This window comes from Schistocerca nitens, chromosome 3 (assembly GCF_023898315.1).
Source record: "Schistocerca nitens isolate TAMUIC-IGC-003100 chromosome 3, iqSchNite1.1, whole genome shotgun sequence".
Classification (NCBI taxonomy): Eukaryota; Metazoa; Arthropoda; class Insecta; order Orthoptera; family Acrididae; genus Schistocerca; species Schistocerca nitens.
The window spans coordinates 176,005,456-176,025,223 of NC_064616.1; the positions used below are offsets into that span (position 1 = coordinate 176,005,456).

The window sequence follows — 19,768 nt, forward strand, 5'->3', positions numbered from 1 at the left end:
GGTCCGATCCCAGGTCGACGGGCACGTGCACCTTCCGCCGACCACTGGCGACAACATCGATGTACTGTGGAGACCTCACGCCCCACGTGTTGGGCAATTCGGCGGTACGTCCACCCGGCCTCCCGCATGCCCACTATACGCCCTCGCTCAAAGTCCGTCAACTGCACATACGGTTCACGTCCACGCTGTCGCGGCATGCTACCAGTGTTAAAGACTGCGATGGAGCTCCGTATGCCACGGCAAACTGGCTGACACTGACGGCGGCGGTGCACAAATGCTGCGCAGCTAGCGCCATTCGACGGCCAATACCGCGGTTCCTGGTGTGTCCGCTGTGCCGTGCGTGTGATCATTGCTTGTACAGCCCTCTCGCAGTGTCCGGAGCAAGTATGGTGGGTCTGACACACCGGTGTCAATGTGTTCTTTTTTCCATTTCCACGAGTGTAGATTGTCATACTAGAAATAGGGCTAAATACAGTGAAAAGTATATAAATAATTAATAAGAGAAATTAGGCGTTTTGGAGCCAGGCACCCGAACGTGCCGACCAATCAGAAGCAAGTTCAGTACAATTGGCGGACTCTCCCATGGGACTGGTATATACTGTACCATCTACCGCTTGTACCTCACGCCAAATTTGTACCATATGCTACTTCACGGGTATCAAGCTGCATCAAGGCAAATAAAATACTGGTGGCCACAGCCAGGAATATCACACAAGGGGTACTTACAACTAATATTGTTTATTACGATATTTATAGTACTTGAATAGACATAATCACATCGTTAGTAGGAATGGCTAATTTTGTTTTAGATTTGCTAGGATCTTAATTTCTTACTTTATGTCTACTAATAGCTGTCACAAAAAGCTTGGCATTAGAATACACCACGCCATCCTAAACACTAGGAAAGGAAGATCTAGGTCTAAATTGTTGTTCTGTTCTGTCGCAGCTAATGTGGAACTTATTTTTATTATTTGTCAAAAGTACAATCATTATGTAAATGTTACGGCAGTAAAATATAAGAATTGCAAGTTATATAAAGAAGGCTCTCAAAGAGGATTGATTGGACTGATTTTATGGATATACGGGGCTATTACAAATGATTGAAGCGATTTCATAAATTCACTGTAGCTCCATTCATTCACATATGGTCACGGTACACTACAGATACGTAGAAAAACTTATAAAGTTTTGTTCAGCTGAAGCCGCACTTCAGGTATCTACCGCCAGAGCGCTCGAGAGCGCAGTGAGACAAAATGGCGACAAGAGCCGAGAAAGCGTATGTCGTGCTTGAAATGCACTCACATCAGTCAGTCATAACAGTGCAACGACACTTCAGGACGAAGTTCAACAAAGATCCACCAACTGCTAACTCCATTCGGCGATGGTATGCGCAGTTTAAAGCTTCTGGATGCCTCTGTAAGCGGAAATCAACGGGTCGGCCTGCAGTGAGCGAAGAAACGGTTGAACGCGTGCGGGCAAGTTTCACGCGTAGCCCGCGGAAGTCGACGAATAAAGCAAGCAGGGAGCTAAACGTACCACAGCCGACGGTTTGGAAAATCTTACGGAAAAGGCTAAAGCAGAAGCCTTACTGTTTACATTTGCTACAAGCCCTGACACCCGATGACAAAGTCAAACGCTTTGAATTTTCGGCGCGGTTGCAACAGCTCATGGAAGAGGATGTGTTCAGTGCGAAACTTGTTTTTAGTGATGAAGCAACATTTTTTCTTAATGGTGAAGTGAACAGACACAATGTGCGAATCTGGGTGGTAGAGAGTCCTCACGCATTCGTGCAGCAAATTCGCAATTCACCAAAAGTTAACGTGTTTTGTGCAATCTCACGGTTTAAAGTTTACAGCCCCTTTTTCTTCTGCGAAAAAAAGGTTACAGAACACGTGTATCTTGACATGCTGGAAAATTGACTCATGCCACAACTGGAAACCGACAGCGCCGACTTCATCTTTCAACAGGATGGTGCTCCACCGCACTTCCATCATGATGTTCGGCATTTCTTAAACAGGAGATTGGAAAACCGATGGATCGGTCGTGGTGGAGATCATGATCAGCAGTTCATGTCATGGCCTCCACGCTCTCCCGACTTAACCCCATGCGATTTCTTTCTGTGGGGTTATGTGAAAGATTCAGTGTTTAAACCTCCTCTACCAAGAAACGTGCCAGAACTGCGAGCTCGCATCAACAATGCTTTCGAACTCATTGATGGGGACATGCTGCGCCGAGTGTGGGAGGAACTTTATTATCGGCTTGATGTCTGCCGAATCACTAAAGGGGCACATATCGAACAATTGTGAATGCCTAAAAAAACTTTTTGAGTTTTTGTATTTGTATGCAAAGCATTGTGAAAATATCTCATATAATAAAGTTATTGTAGAGCTGTAAAATCGCTTCAATCATTTGTAATAACCCTGTATATTTAGTTACTTCAGCCTCATAATCCCGTAAGAAAACTAGACAGGGAAAAGATATGTATGCCCAATATCCTAACCTCCCCTAGTATTTAAATCAGTGCAATGGCATAAGTACAATGAAAATACTAAAGAATAAAAGGATAACTAGTAGACGAATAATTAACAGGGATAACAGCTTTTTCCTTTTTTTTTTTTTTACTTTCTTCACTAATCCTTGGTCCTTACTCCTTACGCTGTACATTTTCTGATTACTTTCTGAACATAGTTCCTATGAAAAGTGAAATATTTTACCTTAGTCTTGAGCATAAACATGCAAAGTCTGTTTATTTATGTCGGTCTTCGGCATAAGTAATGTAATTAGCAGCTTTTTGTATCGTCCAAGTAACTGGTTTAAGATAACGTGTACGGTGGTTTTTAAATGCCCTTTTTGCGTTGTGACAGTATCGTGTTATAGTCGTATTCGTTTTAGGACTAAACAGAACTTGTGCGAATGAAGCATTCTACTTTCTGCAGAAACATACTTCATCAAATCGTAAATACACTGCAATGAGTCTTGGGTCCTCGAGCAAACATAGACTGAGCACAGTACAATAATACCGAAACACGTTTGGTTAATTAGCAACAACTAACTGTATTTTGTATTAAATTGGCCCTTCTTTAATCATTTATTTATTATTCTGCAAGAACGGAACAGAATATATTTATCTCTATAGCAAAGTTCGTCAGTAAATTCACAACCAAACACACTATTCACATTGTCAACACACAAGTTTTGACGAAACTAGTCCGCTACGGGTTATCTTTGTCTGTGTAGTCGTCAGAGAGTCCCTTGTGGCCATTTTTGGTCCGAAATAAGTTACGGATGAAATTTCTCGCACATATATTTGCCTTCATATCTTCCGGGGATACTTCAGTCACTGTATGTGTAAAATTAATGCGAACCTTTGCTATCGTAAAATGTTCCGTAAACGTCTCACTTTCTCTGCCTATGTTGCTAATAGACGACAAGAAAAGCTCGTCCTGGAAGTAGTATGTTGGAACTTGTTTGATGAATGATGTAAGTCAACGACGCAAGAACAGATGAAGGAGCATAGTTCGTAAATAACAATTAATGCGTCAGTGTTGTACCTGAAGCTCTATATGCCTGTGCAGTTTCTGCGAGGTGAATAAGTGTGCCATTGCTGATGGGGATCCATTCATTGCATGAAGACTTGGAATCAATGATCGACCTTCAATTTCCGTTTTCGATTTGTTATTTTCAAATTCATTGTATTTTTGTCAGTTACTTGAATTGTTCAGCACACACAAAAATTTACAAGATTAGATGGTCTTTCAGTGTGTGTTTTATTTTGTAATTATTTAACATCCTTAACACTTGCAGACGTATTTGCTCTAGTGACATACAATTCACTGGAAGACAGTTACCGTCTAGCCATCTATTCTGAAGAATCCGTGCCGCTGTTCGGTCCATCTCTGCCGTGCCCGCCGGTGTTCTACGACCATGAGGAATTCAGAGAGTTTCTCCTGGTCAAATGTGAGTATTTGTAACACGTATGTGCTAATACTACATAATATTCAAGTTCTAATCATTGTCTTCATGCTATCGTTTAGTACATAAAAGTCAAATCAACAGCATTTTTAAAAATTTCTTGGCATTGTTTTTCGGAAAAAACAAAGAGTACTTTTCTCTTTCTGTTGATTCGTACTATTTATAATAAATTTAAATAAATCCCCTCTTCACTCCAGTATTAAAATTAATGATTCGTTGATTTTTGAACTTTTTCTAAATCTTGCAATTGCAGTGTCTTATATTCCAGCAGTCTGCACCGGGACCATCTTTTCGACCCTGCAGATTAACGAATGTTAAAATGGGATGACCACCAGCAGCAAGTATTTCAGCAGATAAAGAGCTTAATAGTTTGTTTTGTTTTGACGGTGCATGTAGTGTTTCTGATCAAATAACACATGTCAGAAGACCGATTATTTTTAGTTATATTAAGAGTTGTAAAAGCAGTCAGTTTAATAATTTGTCAGACGAAAAATTTTTAAATTTCTGAACTAAGAGAGAGATATGTTCTTTTACTAGATCTGAGTTGACAACGATTTGCTACTCTGTTTCATGTGATTTATATATATATATATATATATATATATATATATATATATATATATATATATATATATATACTTGAGATTTACTTGTCATTCTGACGTACGTAGAAATATATGTCATATTACCATAGCATACTACCTTAGGGTTTCCCAAGACAAGGTTAACAATACGTCTGGGAGACGAATTTTATAACTTCACAAAACTGTGGAGATTTCTCGGTAAATTATGAGCATTCTCTATATTGAACAAGTGAAAAATAATTGTACACTATGAAATATGGCTTAGAACAAGAGGACAGTCAGGGACGAAGAGATCTGATAAACTTTAACAGTTTGTGAATTATTTCTGCTACTCAGTCGATAAATTAATACATGCATTTCTGAAAAGGAATTTTCTTTCACCGTCGAATGAAAATCATTTAAACATGACAGATAATCTTAAGTCTTGTTTGCTACATGCCCAAAAACAATCAAAATTATTGCATGTAAAATAAGAATAGCGTACATCGCAGTAAGTTTTATAACATATATTTCCCATCCTGTGGATTCGGCTCCGTGTGATATAGTTTACAGTAAGCATCACGATAATCTAAGCAACATCTACTGGGACGTATTATCGGCAGAGCAAGATCTGAAGTTCTATTCCAATCACATCTGCTAATAGGAGATCAATCACAGCCAGCTAATGTCAAATTAGCCCTTAAGTTGTATACCGCCTTTTCATATCAAAACTCTCAGCCAGCTGGAGGCACTGAAGACAATATATGATGTTTTAGAAATATTTTCCTTGACATGGACCACTTACTGAAGTGAAATGTGGAACATAAGCGCTACAGACAAGGAGAGCATAGATGTTTTTAAAATGTGGTGCTACAGAAGAACGCTGAAGATTAGACGGGTAAATAGATTTACTAGGCAGGAGTTACTGAATCGAATTGGGAAAATAAGAAATTTATGGCACAACTTGATTTGAAGAAAGGGTCGGTAAGCAAGATCAAACGGATGTAGGTCGCAATAGCTGTTTGTGGATGAAGACGGTTCCACAGGATATACTAGCGTGGACAGCTGCATCGGAGCAGCCTTCGGACTTAATACCAAATTACCAACATCATTATTACCATCAAGGACCATATTCACTTATTTACGCACCCAGAAACTTTATCGTTGTTCTTTACTGCAAGCTGAGAAAAGACGTGACACAAGGATGTCGCGTACATAACAATAATGTTCCTAATTATTATAAAGTGTTCTCAGGCTACACGGGCATTTACGTATAAGGATGTAGTCAACACCTTGGATAAACCTTATCGTTGTCTGGAAACACTCATCTGATGAAGCAAGGATTGTCAGCTATCGAATGTTGACCTCGACTTTTTATGTTTCACTTAAATCTTTCAGCCTGAAATGAAAGTTTGGAGTGTGGTATCATGTTGAGCAAATGAAATGAAAAAAATTTGACTATTTTGCTGCATTTCAGGTACCTTACACAACTTTTAAGGTTAAAGCGAAGTAACGCTCCCCACAGGTATTCATTCAGTCAGCTGCTTTACTTTAGGTATATAACCAAAGCGTTCCAAACAAAGCTGTTATCTTCACTGTGAGACGATGGACAAATTAATTATGAGGTGAGAGTCAGACGCCTACAATTTGCATGTTGAGACAGCATTGCAGCAGTATAGCTTTCATTTAATGAAGTGCAAGATAACGTATATGTACTACAAGGCTATAGATGATGTACTCGTAGAAACTCTATGTCTGTTCGACGAAAGTTATTCAGAAGATGGCATTAGAACAAAAACGTTCAATAGTGTAGTTGCGCAAGCATCACTATTCGTTGGTCGACCCTTGGTGAAAAAGTGGTGATATTACGAAGAATAACGTAACAAATCAATTAATTATTTCAGTTCCTTCAATGAAAAACGAAAGAGAACACTGAAATTGGTGTTGTTTGTGTATATAACACTGAAATACAAGTCAACAAGAATATTATTTAATATGGAGAATCTGAAATATAATCCTATTTATTGCTCCAAGGTACTAAAAGGAATTACGTATTTTTAATAGCAGTTGCCTGTTTAAAAAAAAAAATGGAGAACAACTTGTATGGATGACCTAATCCAGACAGAAAGCTATAACCGAATAAGCTACCCTTCCAGAAGGTGTTTTCACCAAACCAATGGACGCTTCACGCAAAGAATATTCTTCCGTCAATTTGAAGAGCTGTTGCTTGTGGCTACACGAGAAATAAATTAATAATCATCATCAATTCTAGCACGTACATGATAAAAAGTACAAAATGCAAAAAGCTTGTATTCCAGTTTCACAAAATTGTATGGAGCACATCAAATAAAACGGTAACAGCGTGAGTTATTACAATGACAGAAATTGTATGCTCGCGAGAAAGGCCTGGAGCGACGTCAAGATTACTACACACAGAGGAACCACCATCATTAATTTAAACGAGCTTGATTAATTATTTAAGGATAGAGATGAGATTAATTTTCGTCCCGCTGTAGGCTATTCATCGATTGTTCCTCATTGTCAAACAAACACATAAAAGACTGGTTTGAATTATTCTGAGCGTGAGACCGGTGAAGATGAGCTGTTTATAACTACTGCCATTCTTTCCGAAAGTGTCCCTGCCCCTTTAGTCTAACAGTTTTCAACGTGTTTCGAAATGGAGAGATGAGATATTAGATATTACACTATTCGGTTAAGTCCGAACAACATATTCTTCTCAACATGCTTTTGTGTTACGTTGAAACTGTAGCAAGACTGAAAGAGGTGCGGAGCATGCGACTGATATATCAGAACAAGATTATAGCAGAGTAACTTTTCAACTCTAATGAAAATGGACCAAGAAGCACATGATATAACTGAAATGTAATAACTGTAAATAGTGAAAGGTTACGAGTGCTTCAAACAATGAACAACAAGAAGAAGCTCAAGAAACTATGTAATCTGAACAAACGCAACACAATGTTATTTTGCAATATGTAACATCAGTGAAGTTCGTTCTGAATTTTTGCTCTTCCATTAATGCCAACAAAAAGAAAAATATATGTGCAAACAAGATTTTGCATTATGTAGTAAATCATTAAATGGTGAAAGAAATGGTAATTTATGAGCATACAGATTTCAATTAAAAGTCATTGTCATTGCTTCCTAACAATATGAAATATTTATGCCCTAAGTATACTTAAAATAAAATCTCTAACTTCAAACGGCATTATTATTTTCCCCTCCAAGAAGTATCGGCCAGACACTGATACCTATTGCAACATTTTATCGCAATAGTCTGAAGAACAGCGACGCCTTAATATAGAAGTGAATAGCCCGATGATACAGAACATGTGCTGGGCGCAAGACAGGCAGTGAAGCTAACATAGTCGTCTTCCATCAGACGAAATATATCGCACTTGTCCATCGGATTTTGAAGTTAAAACACTTTGGAACAATCAACAGGCTGAACACTAAAACTCAAACTAATTAAGAAATCTCGCAAGCAAAACAATTCACGGACTGTTCAAGTGGAAATCTACAAAAGGTGTTCATGCTTGGACGAAATATACGTTATAACTGATACGTGGCAATTTCTTAGATAAAATACGATAGATTTTGTGCAGTTACTTCATAAAAGTAATTCATTATTGACTGTGACTGTAATGTGAATGAAGAAAGACTGATAAAACGAAGAAAATGGATATGACGTAAGCAAGCATACCGACGTGGATATCAGTAACGGAAGAACATCGAGACAACGGAAAGAAGCTAGAGTCGGAAAATCATATCGCCTTCTATCACCGATTTGTGTGCGACAAATAAAATGTAATATGTAAGAAGCACATGTCTATGAAAATTTATTTAAAAATTGTACTGTTTCTCTCGTTCCACATATGAGTTTGTTGAAAGGCGTTGTAAGGAGACTATTCATCTATTGTTTACGGACCGCATAACTAAATATGGAAAATACCAAATAAACTGTTATTCCACAGTCAGTCATTACGGACACTAAGTTGTGGAACAGTATCAATAAGTGTAATAAATATAAATTATGAATTACCAATACATTAGTAATGTCTGAAAGTCTGCTGTCCTGCAGAAAAAAACGTAATATGGCCAGCTCTTACGTTGATATCTCATGTATTAACCCATGCACAATGATTTCCAGAAGTTTACGACATGAATTCTAAATTGTATTATACATGACAAACTTCAGAACTGTCGGTCTGATTTTCCAACTGAGTCTTGAGCTGCAGAATCAACTCACGGACATGAGCAAAGGTGATCAGCGATCAGTAACCGGCGAATCTGAAGATATTGCATGGAAAATAATCAGCACTCAATGCAGTAAAAATTATTTTTCAGGTTTGCTAAAAGCTGGATGCATGGTTACCTCACTTCAACGACAACGTATCTGAATCGAAGTTGAGCTGTGAATATCAGATTATTAATGCTAAGACTGTGTGACACATACCATTGTGTTTTCCATCGAAAAGATTTCCTCGGGTTACCTCTTTAGTTTAACAACTGTTTCAAAAAATCGTAATTTTTATTACGCAATGTTTCAGGTGCATCGCTTACGTCTTGAAGCAGCGTCACAGAGCATGCGACCACTGAAGGCCAGTTAGTTATTCAGTTTGTGTTACTTTCTGAAAAATACATTAAAATATTAGTGATCACTTTGTAATTTATTTCCATTCGTACGCGGCATTTGAAGGTTGTCTCGATTTTTCCCAACCTTCACTAACATAAATCTTCTCATATCATTATTTGTTTACGATCTTCCGATTCCTTCTTTATTATTTCAAGATTTGCATTTCTGCAGATATACCTCTGGTACACCGTACGCAGCTAAAGACTTTATGACAGCTATGTGTAATCCACTCTATTACATCTTCTCAAAATATTTCTGTGACGAGCTTTATTCGCACAAATGTAATATTTCCTTCTTTTCCTGTCTTCTGCAGAATAACGCAGATTTCCCTAGGGTTATAAAACTTACTTCATGAATTTTTTGACGTTTCCATCTTCTTTAAACGATTTTTATATATGATTCAATTTACTATTTTCAGTTGCCAGTTCCTAGTGCGTGTACATTTTACGTTATATAATTTCTCGGTTTTTGTTCGATAAACTGAATATCTTAAATTTTTTCTACAAAGTCTGATAATCTCTTACCTCCAGTTGTGTAAATTTCCAGCAGTCTGGTCTCACTGAATAAATTGTCTCCAGTCTTCACCTGAAGTTATTGCGTAAAACGACGAAAAATCTAACTCGGGATAGAAGTTCGAGGGCGTGCTGAAAAGTAATGCCTCTAAATTTTTTTATGTGAAAACTATTAAAAGTTTTTAAATAAAACAACACTTATTAACACTCTATTTTTATTCTCCATGTCTACATATTTATTTCTCAATATAGTCAACTCCCCCCCCACCATTTCATTCCAGTATCTTCACCACAACGCCACCTCACTCAGTCAAATATTCGAGTACTGTACAATAGGTCACATTACCGTCTCCTGCGTGGTTTCCTCAACTGATTTAACTGATATTCTCATTTTGCCAGAATTCTCCCAAGAAAATGTAAGTCCTCCATTCACCGTCCCTAACACTGATTTCATGCCTTCGTTCCATTTCATATTGCTTCGTAGTATTACTCCAGACATTTAAACGATGTTTCAACCTCAGAAGCAAACTACTAATGGACTCGAACGGGAAAGGCAATAAGGAAATTAGCAGGAACCCTACTGAAGAAACTACCATAAAACTAATTAAGGAGAAGCATGGGGAATCTAAATGTGAATGATCAAATTGGGATTTGAACCCCATTCATTTCGACTATACGTAATGGCAGTGTCACTTCACACGGTCATTTTAGTGTTGAAAACCAGTACTGATACTTTTAGTTTTCTCACTAATTTTCAATTCGGATAACATAAAGGTTGTCCTGAACCTGAAGATTGATTTGAATACCGCAATACTTTAATAGACACAGTCCTGATGAAGATATTTTGCCCTTTCCTGGCTCAGACCCTGGAATCAAGTTATTTTACCAGTTATAGGGGGAACTCAGTGTTATCGTGGGCCTCAAATCACGGTGCAGTTTAACATTTTACACATGTATAAATAATTGTAGAAGATGAGAAGGGGTTGATGAGAGAGAAAATCCTTGGACCTACTGAGGACTTAATTTCCCCTATGCACTTCTGCTTTGACGCTTTCTCTCTCGGTCACCTGTTACGGTAGTAGTTCCAAAATTATACTGTTAAACGGTCGCTACTTCTTTGTTTTGTTTTGCTCATAGTTTCAAATAAGGACTGTCGTCAACGACAGTTGTCCATTACAGTAAATACAAAATTACATACTCTTTTTGTGGTGGATTAAGTATCAATCTTATTATTGTCACTTATTTAACACTTCCTCGGTAACTTATCTTTTTCCCTGTTTTAAATACCTCACTTTGTCTCGAAACGTCTACTGGAGAAGTGCAGTTAGCTACTTCCTTTATACATTTACCTTCAGAGATTTAACACTTTGTCAATAGTCTATACGACTGTCATTAGAGACGGAGTATTAGTTAACCTGGTCGAGAACTGGACAGGAAATCGGCAGCGGCCTTGGAGAGTGAATTTTTCCAGCATTCGCCTAACGTCGTTTTAAGACACTACGGGCAGCCTAAGTCCGAGTAGGCGGACTGAAGCTCCAGCCAGAGGCTTCGGCTTCGTTATGTTGACCACTGCGTCACGTCGTTCGGTGATATGGGCAACGATAGCAATATTTACTCACATAACTGAAGACTCGGAAAATAATAAAGCGCGTCCTCTTCAAGGAACGATCCGCACTTTCTTTTGGGAATCTTCAGCAAATCTAAATCACTGGGCACTTCTATTCTTAGTGTGTCTGATAAAACGCCTTTTACACATTTTCCAGCTTTTTGTTTTCACTTTCCTATAAACGTCATAGTTAACGTTAAAGTAGATGGTTGTATCTTCACAGTTCTTCTCTCCTCCTGATTAGTACCTCATATTCTAATATCTTTAAAAGTTTTCATGTAGTTCTAGTGCTCATACCAACGAGATGCTGCTCTTACATGCAAGCAGAACGGAGGCCCTAACTCCAGTTCAGTAGGGATTATTCAGTCCTACATCGTTGCATGTTAAAATCCATCTCGGAATGAGACAGCTCCAGATACACGATAATATCAGAAGTCTTCGTTGATCGATGACTGAAATGAGTGACGACTACACACTAAAAAAATTTCACTTATAATTGTATATCTGTTAAAAATCTACAGATACACATCAAGAAAGATAAAAAAAGGCAGAGATGAAAATGATGAAAAAATAAATTTAAGATACGTATCATTAAGTTTATTAAGGCAAACAGATGACGAGCTAGGATACAGACACAGGGAGAAGAGCGTTTTCAAATTTGCGTCAACTTATCATTATCAAAGTTGCCGCTCTGTGGAGTTTTAATGACTAACTAGTGTCAGTTTTTTCATGTTAAGAGTTTTTTCATGTTACGAGTTTAAAAAAACTGATGGGCTGTCTCTGTAAAGATTGTTTGAGAAACGTCATGGCGGTAATAGTGGCGTGAGTGATTATAGTGAGGACACTTTAATTTACACTCATATTCTTAAGTTTAGGTATGTTTGAGATCCACGATATAACGTAAGGTGTGACGATAAAGTATGAACTACAAGTGCTCTCCACGCCTTCATACATTTGATGTAACTACGAAGTACACCCCAAAATCAGCTGCGGCTGTGGATAACATTTAACGTGTGTGGTGACTGTCGGCTAATGGTACGAGGCCTGTTCAGAAAGTAAGCTCCGATTGATTGCCAAATTGAAACCACAGTGAACATCAGAAATGTTTTACTTGTGACAATTAGCTACACCTTTCAGCTACTTCTCTACGTAGTCGCCGTTCTGACTTAGACTTTTGTCATAGCGTTGTACCAACTTTTCAATAGCCTCATCATAGAAGGCAGCCGCCAGTGCTTTCCGCCAATTCTCCACGCTGGCCTACACCTCGTTGTCTGTGTCAAAATGTTGTCTTCAAAGACAGCGGTTCATGTGACCAGAGATGAAACTCAGGGGGGAGACAATTGCGGACTGTATTGTGGGTAATCTAACATTTCCATTTGAAAACGATGCAGGAGCATCTTCATTGCCCCAGCAGAATGCGGCTGAGAATTGTCTTGAAGAAGAAACAGCACGACAGTTATGTAATGTTAGCTGCATAGCTTCAGGCGAAATTTCTCACCAGGCCCTCGTACTTGGCGGCAGACACTATTTTCTAGACATCTTTACGCACTCACTGCGAGCTCAGAAATGAGAAGAGCGACGTGATGCTAACTGGGGTTATACTAGAGACACTACCCAACACATCTGTGCAAAGCTTTATCGGATTTTCATAGTCGTTTCCATTTCGCGACCGATCGGAGCTTACTTTCTGAACGCCCCTCGTATATAGAACGTCAGTACGAGAGGTGTCTACACTCTCCCTCTCCCCCCCCACCCACCCCCCATCTAGTAGCCACCTATTCGCAACTGACAATAGAAGATGAAAAACGGCTCCCCTTACTGTGAATAAGGCCATCCAGCTTACGCTGTGACAACGCACATTTCTAAACAAGCGGTTCGTGATGGCATTATTCGGGCTTTAACACTTCAGTCTTCAGCGTTCTTTACACATTCAGTCGAATTTGTCAAGCAAACTGCCTGGCCCCTCTATACAAGTAATCATATTCACATGTACACGTCCTCGAAGTCCTCGGCCCTGTATGGTGAAGCATTGTCATTCATCAGATGGAACCAAAGTCCATACGTAGCACCAAAAACGTCCACATACCATTTCAGTGTGTCATCTGTACCGATCGTAGGTTGTGAGGTTTGGCGAAAGATGAGTGGCCCAGAGGCTGCAGAAGATCATTAGTCATTGGAGGTACTGTATTAGTTGGACTTCTTTGGACACTTACCGCACGGCAACTATGATGCCGATGGGGTGCAGTACATGGTCGACCTGGCACCTACCATCATTGAATGTTTCCTCCCCCCTGAAATCTTGTACAAAGCTATGAAATGATGGTGTGGTCACTGTGCCATTGAGTTTCTCTGCCATTCGAGTACTCTGTGCCAAACTCTCACAACACGCTCTCAGAACCACAGCATCCAAAATCTCTGCCCACATGGATTGCTGCAGTCATACTAAGCCGTCTACTACTGTCGTGTCAAATACGTTCGCGTCGCATCGCTAAGGTTTGGTGAAAACAGAGTCACCAAGACGAAAAACATTTTTTCGTGGATTTCGAAAATCGTTTCGCTTATGGGTATGAGTGTACATCAACTCGGTGGCGAATCTCAAGCTTTTATCGGCGAAAAGCTATTCCTGAGACAGTAGTAAATATTGATAGCGACGTTCATACGGTGGACAAAATAATGTGGTCACCCACCTACTGAAATGTATGGCCACTTTTGCACTCGAAGTAACCTTCATCCTCCTGGATAAAGATGCACATAGCTGTCAAAAGGATATTGTGATATTCGCTACAAAGAAACTGTTCCAATTTGTTTTAGAGATGCTGCATGAGGATAATGACCCCGTAATTGTTTTCCAAATTAATACCAAAATGTCTCAGTGACATTCAAATCTGATGCTCGTGAAGATAAAAAAAGGTGTTATTTCTTTCCCATGCATACGAATCCATCTTGCACATTTCAAGCTGTATGGTTGAAGGTATAAACATCTTGGAAGATGCAATCCCTACTGTGAATAACACCTAAGCCGTTGAATGAAGATGAGTGCCTAAAATGGTTTCACATACCTCATCACGTACTCTTCTTTTCAGTATGACAATAAAACCAGCTGGAAACTGCAATAAAACAAAATCACTTCAGAACGTCCTTCATGTTTCATTGTTGGAAGAAGGCAGTATTTATTGTTCCGTTGGCATGATGTACTCTACGTAAACACAGCTGTGGTAAGAGACAGTGTACTAGCAGAATCGTCGGACCACGTCACATGTTTCCAACTTTTGAGCCCTTTGCCCCACTGAAACCCCTTGCTCGCATTCACGTTATTTACAAGAGTTACGGCAAGATCAGCTTTGTCATTAATGTCTTACATACGCGCTTCCAGTGAACTTTATTGACGCTACTGAGGCCAAGAGTATATTTTTTTATTAGATTCATCAGCACTGAAAATACCGGAGACTTTAAATTTGCTTGCTATAACATATCATTTCATCTCACTTAACTCTGTGGGTGCCCAGTGATCGTGTATATAAGACGTAACACTCATGTTATGCTCTCTTGCCGTTATCAATAAGTTTCGTCCTTTTTTTTTCTTTTCAAAAATTGTGCCTAGCAGACGTAGGCTCTCCATGAGCCCTGTATGCTGACAGTAGATAAAAAATCTGCATACAACAGCAGTAAATTTGCGAGTGTTGGCACAGATGCTCCATTTAATAGACCCCTACAATTTTCCCTCATTGAAAGCCTGGTAGACTAGCTCAGCACCATGACGATCGTAAGCCTATGAATGGTTTTGAAAACAGCTCGAGATGCTGAACTTCAAGGAGAAAACAAATTACAACGTCAGTGCGTTATAAGTAAGAAAAAAAAACAGCTCTGAAAATCTGTTCATACACAGATGTTCCAATTATGCTGTCCAGCACCAGAGATTACACAAGGCAATTCGCATTATGTTGCCCAATCCCTCTATCTGGGACATGTCTTGCATATGTCCTGTCTGTAGGAGGACGAACATCGATGAGACGTAGAAATATTTCACTTGTCCTAAAGCCGCCCATATGTAAATGAGAGGACAAATGGAAACTAGCCTTAGGTTGTGGAGGGCATTTACGTGAAAACTGCTTACCCATCATGAATCAGGCAGGTGTATTGCAACTTTGGCGCAGTTAAATGTTTGTCCACAAACGAGGCTGGTACTGAGTTAAGATTAGAATAAGAAATAGGCCCAACGGTAGTGGTAAATAAGCGCAAACAGGTTTCATATTTTCATTTTAGCCAGAAGTGCGTTCATCTTCACCGTTTGGACGAATTCAGTGGTCGTAGCTTACTCTTCGTACCTTCAGATTTTCATTTATCTTCTGCTAGACGGCAAACCCCGCCGCCGGCAACGAGCACACATCAAACGTACGGTGTGAACCTTATTAACCTTGTCGCCTGCTGTCTGGATAGCTACTTCTCCTGTGCCCAGCAAACAGCGTCATAGTCTTCTCCTGTTTTCGTTTACCAAAGAAACAGCCTATAGTGTTTTGGCCTGTTTTTCTTATTGATAGCACCTGAAGGATAGGTCTGAGAGAGATAATAAACATCTCCTTCAGTTATACTTCGTCAGAGTTAGAATCCTCAGAATCACTGCTATCTGAGCACTGACATTGTGAAACTGTTTCTTTCTTTCTTAGATTTAACAGCACAGGAAGAGCCAAATACGTCAAAGTTAACTGCATTAATACAATCATTTCGTCATAGATACCGGATGTGTAATAATTACACAAACTCTCACTTTTCTACAGCCTGGGTTCTATAAAACTTTTACTCCCACACAATCTACATTTCCAGTTATTTGCCCGTTTTCTAGCGCAGTGACATACCAAACACGTTAATACTGCATCCTAATGTGTAAGAAAGTAAAGAATCATCAACCAAAACAGAGATCAAACGTAAAATCTAAACTACAGATGCTTATACTTCAGCAGCACAAGAAACATTTCCAACACACATTTGTAGAAAACAGCAACGCAAGTTAAAAGTAACGAAATTGCGGCAAACAGTGTGTGTACCCACATTGATGCGCGAAGGGAAGATATCATGTCAAGATTAAAACTTAGACTAAACCAGGAAAAAATGGTAGAAGTCTTTAAAACAGTATAGCAGACGGCCGTGGCTGGGTGAGCGCAGGAAGAAAAAGAATGAGCCACCCACTCTGCAACATACTAATATCTCGATCCTAAAAGCCGAGACCATAGTCCAGACTCATCGCAAAACCTTCACACTTTGACCACACTCACCTCGTCATCAGCTAAAATGGAGGGCAGATCCCCACAGAAATTCGCGTCCACCCTCTCATCACGATAGAGAATGTACTCAGTTGAAACTGGCTGTCCACTGAATGCCGACAGATGGCCTCTCCTAACGAATTATTATTTATGCTCCATTGGACAGATGGCCTTTGGCGTGTACAGCCCTGCAACAATTGTTGGAAATGTCCAGGCCAGAGGAGGAAGCGTTATAATATGAGGAATGTTTTTGAGGCATTCGTCGTTCTGGAAGGCATAATGGATCAACGCATGTAGGCTTTATCCTTGGGGACCACTTCCAACCCTACAGGCAGCTTGTTTCTCTGCAACATGATAGCATCTACCAGCAGAACCAACATGTCACACAGCTAGCAGTGTACATGCGTGATTCGAAGAGCACCAGGATGAACTGACTATACTCCCCTGGCCAACAAACCCTCCAGATTTAAACCCAACCTAGAATCTGTGGGACCACCTTCGATTGGACTGTTCGCGCCTTGGATTCTCAACTGTAAACCTAGCGCAACTGGCCACTGCACTGGAGTGGGCATAGCTCCACATCCCTGTCGGCACCTTTCCGAACCTCACTGACACACTTCCTGCATGTCCGCACTGCAAAAGGTGGTTATTCAGACTTTTGACATGATGTCACATTTATATGACTGGACTGTGTATAATGGATGCTATCGTGACCAGGGGATGTGTCATGAGCTGCAGAGAATATAGAATCCAGCTCCCACATGGAGAAGGGGTAGTTGTACTCTTCAGGAATGGTGGACTAGAAGTCCCAGCTGACCATCTCAGCAGCCACTCTGTGGCACCAGAAAGCTGGATGCCGACTACAGGAGTCAGTTACAGTGGCATAATAGGCCTCCATAGTCTGGCCAATGTCTCACAGGCTGGTTTGGAGAGTGCCATTCCCCAGTACAGCAGTCACTGCGCACCTCCGTCCTATCCCAGAAATCCTCCTGATGGTCTCCCACACAATGGTCCTCTTTGTGGAATGGTTAATGAGGGACAAGAACTGTTCCCACGATCTCTTCTGGCTCCCCCTTATAATATCGTGAAATTTAGCCCTTGCCACCCAAAGGGTATCGAAGTTCTCTGCAGCTTGTCAGAACTTGAGCCACCCTCCTGGTCCTCACTGCAGAGCGTTAGTCGTCACTCCATCGAGGGACAGGGGGCCTTTTCATTTGTCCAGAAAACTGCAGAATGGATGTTTCAGTGAAGTGAAGTGGTGGATCATTTGGGTAATATGATCCACACATTCCTAGACGATGACACAATGTTCAAACTCAGCAAGGCTGCTGTTAAGTGTCCAGTCTGCTCTACTTAGCCCCCATCAAGGTGGTTTTCTCTCTGACAGGTGATTCCTGGATCAGGAAGTGATCACTTTAATATCTATAAATTCTCCTTCCCTCAGAAAAATCTGTCTAACTCTGTCATAAGAGAGGATTGAATGGGAAACATTCCATGAAGAAATATGTTAAGACTAACTCTTCACGGGTATGAGAAGTAAATTTCCCGAGCAATTAAAGTTTCAAAATAATATTGAAAAATAAAGAAAAAATCCTTAGTTTACTACGATGAGAATGTGAGACACTAAAAATATGCGCAATGTAAAGCGCGAGGACATGGGAAACTCGAGCATTTTCCGCGTGACATTTGGCTCCATTAAAATGAAACCGAGGAAAGGACATACATTTTCAATAGGTCTGGAACGTTTTAGTATCACTCGAGACAGAGGAAATAGGTTGAGAGCTAAATCAGACCATAGCCCTAAACAGTAAGACTAAATTTTATGTCTCAGTAACATGCAGAGTATGAAATAATTGGGGAAGATTCTTGATGAACTATGCAAGGAGAAAAACCCTCCCATCAGCGAATATTGCATATGGGAAGGGAGGTTTCGACGTCACTGTATGAATCTCGCTTGCTTGAGAAAACAAATCCTTCCAACAACTAAATGTATAGTAAAACAGTATGTTCTAAGTCAGTTACCTTTCAAGCAGTATCACCGACTCATCTGATTTCGCTCTATGAGAGTACCAGCATTACCAAAAAGATGTGTCTGAGAAAGGAGAGAAGCACTATGACAAAAGTCTTGGACAGTATCCAGTTCCGTCTGAGCCTTCTAGTTACAAAGCTATCAAGAGGAAGAATTTCACGATATTTGAAGCACAAAGACACCTCTAAGCACTTATCAACGACTCAAATTTATGATATACTTGGAAACGAAAACTGTCTGAAACTATATGTAGGAATACAGGTAATTCAGAAATGAATAAGATTACCTTTTACTCGTGAAGAATATTTACACAAATCAAACACCAATGTGATTACTAAGACACATTGAAGATTATATCCACATGAATGTTTCCCAGATAAAGAAATCCTAGAGACAATTGCTCATAAGATTTCTTTAGAAAAAATTGTACTTCAGCAATCACTTGGAAAAATGATAGTTACGCGACCTATATACAAATAAGCATCAACACCCATTATGAAGGTACCAAAAAGGGGTCTCAGAAGTAGCAGAGGAAATGTATCGAATTTTTATGAATTCTGAATGGCATTACACGTAAATGGTGACCTTTTAATAAAGTTCAAATCCCCAATAAACACAACTCTCTTGATACAGGTGATGATTGTGCGATCTTTGAAAATTACTCACTACAGTAAACTGAAAGTCTCAAGGGCGTTCGATAAACTAATATGTACATAATGTCTATCAAACATATGTAAAATTTGATACCACATTAAGTATTCAGAAACAAAATAGCAAACCGTTCGAAGCTCCTACTCAAAAGTACATACCCAGAGAGATTTTACAATGGTGCCAGGAAAATTTGTGAAAGAATTTGACGTTCAAAACTGAGTTAACCCAAGTTCAATTAGACAGGCCATGGATGAAAATTATTTGCCGAAACAAATCAAAAAAGAGAAACGCCCTTCAGAATGAAAGTGAAATATACACCAAAACCTGAAATGTGGAACGAAGGATTTGTAACACAGTAAAAAAACAGTCATTGTTGTATTAGTGGTATCACATAATGATTTTGATGTTGTGAAGCTCTACAGAGAATGGAACGTCCTTCACGCCGTATAAACTTGATGGTTTGCGTACTAAACCCGTGAATATACACTGCAAAACAAAATTAAATAGTAACGTGTCACCA

General features: G+C 39.6%; 1 protein-coding gene across 1 annotated transcript in view; it reads left to right on the forward strand.

Moving 5' to 3' along the window:
* Window positions 1-19,768, forward strand: part of LOC126249132 (GTPase-activating Rap/Ran-GAP domain-like protein 3) — a 334,020-nt gene that overhangs the window by 190,216 nt on the left and 124,036 nt on the right. The window contains exon 13 of the mRNA XM_049950784.1: window positions 3,805-3,957. Within this exon, the coding sequence (XP_049806741.1) occupies window positions 3,805-3,957 (153 nt within the window). The remainder of the gene's footprint in view (window positions 1-3,804; window positions 3,958-19,768) is intronic.